Source organism: Drosophila guanche, unplaced genomic scaffold (genome assembly GCF_900245975.1).
Source record: "Drosophila guanche unplaced genomic scaffold, DGUA_6, whole genome shotgun sequence".
NCBI classification, from domain to species: Eukaryota; Metazoa; Arthropoda; class Insecta; order Diptera; family Drosophilidae; genus Drosophila; species Drosophila guanche.
In genome coordinates, this window is record NW_022995762.1 from 826,416 (window position 1) to 832,401 (window position 5,986).

The window sequence follows — 5,986 nt, forward strand, 5'->3', positions numbered from 1 at the left end:
GGGAATTATACGAGTATATTCCTTATAACCAGTAGGGGTGTAGCTTTGGGCGATTTAAACCAAATTCTGGAGCGAACAGTGCCGTATTCTGTTGCTTACTAAAGATAAATATTTATTTCTTTAATTTGTAGGTTATCAAACAAGCAAGGCGGTGATAGCCTGAGTGAAAATCGGTCACTGGTCTGTCTCTTTGGAAGTGTCGACGCGTCGATAAGTTGTGTGTGGATCATATCAGCGGATCAGCAGCAGTGGGCCATCACGTCGTCTGTCTGGTCTCTTCCCCGTGGTCGTCTAGGAAACAGATCGAGGATATTTCTGCTCCACTACACCCCCTTTCATTTATTATCGTCGCAGCAGTCTCCATATCATCGCTGAAAATAAATAATTTTAAGTGTAACATCGAAAACTGAAGAAAGGAAACAAAAGAGTTGTTAGATCCGAGAGATACGCTAAAAGAAAAAAGGGATTTATTTCACGGAAACAATTTCATACCATTTTCTTTGTGATAGAAGAAAATAGAAGAAAAAATGAAACATTTTTACTTAAATTAATTTAGAAATTTACTCTAATTTTGTGTATTTTTTGGTGTAGAACGATAAAAAAAGGGAGAGCAAATTAAATTTATTTTTATAAACAAACTCAAAAGAAAAAAGCACAGCAAAAATCTAAAGGAAACATCAATTATATCATCTAAATACGCTGAATTTGTAACACTAGAAATCGAGTTAACTTCCCCTCTAAAAACCAAAAACTCAAATTGGCCCCAAAACTTCTCATTTCTAAGTGGAAAGCCGTTGGGCCTACCCTTTTTTTGTTTTGTAATTTATTGTGTATGAGCATCACCATGCGTCAAAAAGATCTACGCCCAGCCCCAGCTCTAATCGAGTACAAGGGCATGAAGTTCCTAATCACCGATAGACCATCAGACATAACAATTAATCATTATATTATGGTGAGTGTGTTTCACATTAAATGTCTGCATAAAGGTACTCAAAATGGGAGTCCAATGAAAGAACAAATTGTTTGCTGAGAATGTTTTAATGAGCACTAAAATTAAATTTTGAATGCCTTCATGTCTAGACTCTCGTTCTAAACCTCTGCCATGAAATCCCCCACTAATATCTTGATTACTAGGAGCTTAAAAAGAACAATGTGAATATTGTGGTGCGTGTTTGTGAGCCAAGTTATAATACATTAGAGCTGGAGGCCCAGGGCATCAATGTCAAGGATTTGGCCTTTGAGGATGGCACCTTCCCGCCGCAACAAGTCGTTGACGAGTGGTTTGAGGTCTTGAAGGATAAGTAAGTAAACGTTATCCCAAAAAAAATGTATATCTTGTTAGTGACTTTATATGATTTTAATTTTAAATTTAATTATTAAGCATTAGACATTATATCATGATTTATATTTTTGTAATGTAGCTATGGAACTATGATTCTGATGATAGCAAAAATCATTTTGCTGTACAAGAAATGTTAATGTGGAACATTATTGTAGACATTTAGCATAGATTTTACACATAATATATATTTGCGGTCAAAATAATAGTAGTGCCACTATAGGATTTAGGTATTGCTCATTTTTTTCGCTATTCCTTGGACAATCAAATTTGTTTCTTTACTTGAAAAACTGTCAAGCATTCCTATGCTAGATAACACTACTCGACAAAATCGAACTTTCTTCCTCAAGGAACCAAACCGACTTTTTATACCCGGTACTCGAAGAGTAAATAGGGTATATTGTATTTGTGGGAAAAACCGGATGTATGTAAAGAGCAGAAGGAAACGTTTCCGTCCCCGAGCCAAGTCGATATAGCCATGTGTGTCTGTCCGACCTTATGAGCGCCTAGTAGTCAGAGACCATAAGAGATAGGGCAACCAAGTTATACATCCAATCTTTTGTATGCTTACACTGTTACGAGTATCCCTACAATTTTCGCCACGCCCCCTTCCGCCCTCGCAAAGGTAAAAAATCTGCTTTCCGTATGGAAGGACCATATCTATCTGATCACTGAATTGGGATCAGATTGGATCATTTTTATAGCCAGAATGAAGAAATTAATTTGCAGTGGCTTCAAAATATACATATACATATGGTTGTAATAATATTTAATTATCATCAAACCATTTTTAAGCCGCATATCTCTCATTAAAAGTGGGTTTGGTTCCTTTAGGAAAAATCTTGTCGGGTAGTGTAATAGATCTATTTCTAATAGTCAAACTGTTGATCAGACATGGAGTCCTCACAAATGATGCATCATTTGATAGAATTGGTAGCTTTTCCGCCTAGTTAATGGATCTTCACCAAACCTGCATTACTTTATCCTCCCTTCATCCTTCAATCCCGCTGATCGCCTTTCCGTCTTATAGCAGAAAGCCCTTTGACAGTGTTCGCAGTTTTGTCACCTGGGTACGCTGCTGGATGCAGATGTCTATCAGCCCGTCGTTGATACCCTTTGTGGAGCCATCCGCAAATTAATCGCCAGTTCTAAAGTTTTGGATTAACATCTGAACAATAATATTTTTTAAGATACGAGTTAATCAAAGCCGTAGGCTGGGATTATATTTGGATAAGGTTTCTAAGCATACTGTGCTCAGTATTTATATATTTATAAATAAATCACAGTTCCGCATAACTCCATTCCTAAGCATAGCTTAAAGACATAATTCTAGCATAACTCCATTCCTAAGCATAGCTTAAAGACATAATTCTAGTTTATTATTTATATCATAGATCATTCGTCCCAAGTGTACACGATAGAAAATACCCCAAGCGATCTTTATCAATTTATTCAGTATTATTATTTCTTGCTTTAAAATACCAAAAAGAAAAATTGAATTCCACTTTAAAAGAAAATTAAAATTCAAAATGAAAAAACTACGCTGCGCTAGCCAAAAAAATATCCAACGAGAAGGGACGTGTGAGACGCTTCTTACGCGTCACAACTTTTATACCCGGCACTCAGGACTACATCTAGATGTAGAAGACATCGCCAACCACTAGATATCGTTCACATTACAGAACACGTAGTAAAAGCCTACTAAATTAAATGCATCAAACAAATTGGATCAGTAAATATTTTCCAATTTATGAGATATTTAAAACAGCAATAAAATTGGTACATTCTTGGACCGATAGGTTTCACAGCAAATTTTTCGAAAGTGGCGCCATCTATGAAAATTTCTTGTACGCAACTTTGATGGTCACTCTTTTTCTAATACAGAGCGTTAAAAACCGAGTCTTGGTTAAAAGTCGGAAGAGTCAACGCCATGGGGAGGGCAGAGGCAGGGGCCGAGTGAAGCAGAAGCAGAGTGTGAATGAGAGAATGCTAAAAGAGCAACAAAAGCTGCTGGACAGGGTGGGTTTAGCCACTGGAAATTAATTTCTCCATTGTGGCTATAATAATGATATGATCGAATCCCAATGATAGATATGACCATTTCCTACGGAATGGCGTTTTTAGTTTTCTTTTATCTTCAAGATTTGGGAGGTTTTCGCCCTTTTGCGGGGGCACTGCTTTCAGTGTGAGCATATAGCAGTCTGGATGCAAAATTTGGTGGCTTTTATAGTCTCTGCGAACTAGCCGACAAACAAGACGGACAGACAGACATGGCTCTATCGACTCGGCTATTGATGCTGATCAAAAATATATATAGTTTATGGGGTCGGAAACGCGTCCTTCTGTGCGTTACATACAACCGTTATTCGCACACATACAATATACCCTATTTACTCTTTGAGTACCGGGTATAAAAAGAGCTGTCATAAAATCGATTAAAAGATCAATAGTAAGAAAATAAATCTGTACGAAATAATCCGCTTGTAGACCCCCCATGCTCTCCGCCGATCTATGATTTGTTTTAGAACTCTTTTAATTATTTTCCTGTACAGATATTTATTTTTGGAACCACTTGTAATTTTATCCTAACAAAACTATCTGCACATTCCTCTCATTTTTTCTTGATCTTTTTAGTTGTATCTTTCCATTTGTCACTTGATCTTTTTTGAAACTCTTTAATCTATCGAATCTATTACCGAAACAAATGAGAACTTACTTTACTACCTTCCTCATGTGTGCTATATTTTATTGATACGATACCGCTGCCGCCTGTGCCCCAAAATAGTTTTAGAAAGTCCACCACCACAAGCGCCACACTACCCTACTACAAACATAAGCGTTTCTCGCTCAGACACATACCAAAAACAGTTCCACCAGAAACGACAGCAAGCGCTACAGCCGCTACTTCAACAATCAGGCATTCGGCAACCAGAGCCAGCCTCTCGTCCTCCGTCGCGACAACAGCATCAGGTCGGAATATCACAGATACCGACACCATTCCCCTTACAACAGCATATGACAATCTCAATATCAATGATAATACTGGCAATGAGGCAGCATCATCGGCAATTTATAATAATACTGCATTTGTTGATAATGAAACTTGTCGGTAAGCCGTAGACCTTAGACATTGAGACACAAAATAAAAACCAAATCCAAGTGTAGCTAAGCGAACAGTCTATAATATCTTAATCCTATGTAATGTGTATTTATTGGAATCTGCTGGCACTCTTTATTGAATATCTCTGTAATGGTTATTACTTTTGCTTCGTTTTTTAGATATCAACAAACTCCAGAGGCATGTGTGGCCGTTCATTGTGTGGCCGGTCTGGGACGGGCTCCTGTTCTGGTGGCCCTGGCACTGATCGAATTAGGTTTGAAATATGAGGCAGCTGTGGAAATGATTAGAGAGTTAGTACCAGTAGCCTATAACATATAGTCTTTGATATATGCTATATACTTTGCTATATCATTACTGTGTACAACTAATGATTAAATCTTTATATTTTAGTAAACGACGTGGAGCCATCAATGCCAAACAGCTATCTTATTTGGAAAAATACAAGCCCAAGGCGCGGCTAAAGCACAAAAATGGCCATAAGAATTCATGTTCTGTGCAATAGATTTCCAAACACCATATGTATATTCCCACCAGATAAAAAGTGTTCATTTTTTCAAAAAAAAAAAAAAAAAAAAAAAAAAAAAAAAAAAAAAAAAAAAAACAAAAAAAAAAAAAAAAAAAAAAAAAAAAAAAGAATAGAAAAAGAAACCAGAAAGGAAAGTAGAAATAAAAGTAAAGAAAATGTGGTATTAAAAGAAAAGATAGAATCATCCACAAAACAACACAAAAATCCCATAGACGAAAAAATTAAATCACAGCCACCCCCCACGCTCCAGTAATTTGTATAACAAATCTCAACTTTCATAATGTATTGGAATCCAATTGTAACTTTTTGTATGTATTAATTAATGTAATTTATTGTTATCTTATGATTTCCAACCCTACAAAACCAATGCTAAAAGATATTTAGATCCCCGATACTACACATATTATTCACAGGCGCTGTCATTAAATAAATGATGTGTGCGGCCCCTAGTATCCCATAAAATGGTTGTAGAAATGGTCCCAGACAAACCGTAGTTTACATTTACATATTATTTTGGAACAACAACAACTACTCCTCTGGAATAAACAGATATACGAGTAAAACAGAATACACGGAATGTGGAAAGGTAGGGGTATCAATCCCTTAGACACAGATAAACAGATACAAAAATGTAGAGTGGACAAAAGTATAGATACTATATATACCGAAATGTATATACAAACCAATTAAAAAAGAGGCATACATGTAAAGAATTTAGACACGATAAAAAATGTACTTAAAGGCGGTTTTTAGTTGTGTACTTAAAAACTCACCCAGGAAACATGTCAAATGTCTACTTTCAATATAGTTTTTGTATGCCTACACTCTTTTTTTAGCTGATATCAACGAATGGAATTACATGTCTAACTGCTATTTTACTTGCATTATACAATTACATATATATTATATATGCCAATCGCCTATTTTATATTTAGTACATATGCTTAGCGTCCCCATTGCTACTGAGAGCATCAAGGAATATACATATATATGGTATATA

General features: G+C 36.1%; 1 protein-coding gene across 1 annotated transcript; it reads left to right on the forward strand.

The window, feature by feature from the left end:
* Positions 1-617: 617 nt before the first annotated feature.
* LOC117590897 (protein tyrosine phosphatase type IVA 1) lies at positions 618-5,061 on the forward strand. Its single transcript, XM_034283928.1, has 4 exons — positions 618-952; positions 1,135-1,301; positions 4,619-4,750; positions 4,851-5,061. Exons 1-4 carry the CDS (start codon positions 833-835, stop codon positions 4,960-4,962), a joined length of 531 nt encoding a protein of 176 aa, XP_034139819.1. The 5' UTR covers positions 618-832; the 3' UTR covers positions 4,963-5,061.
* The last annotated feature ends 925 nt before the right edge of the window (positions 5,062-5,986 follow it).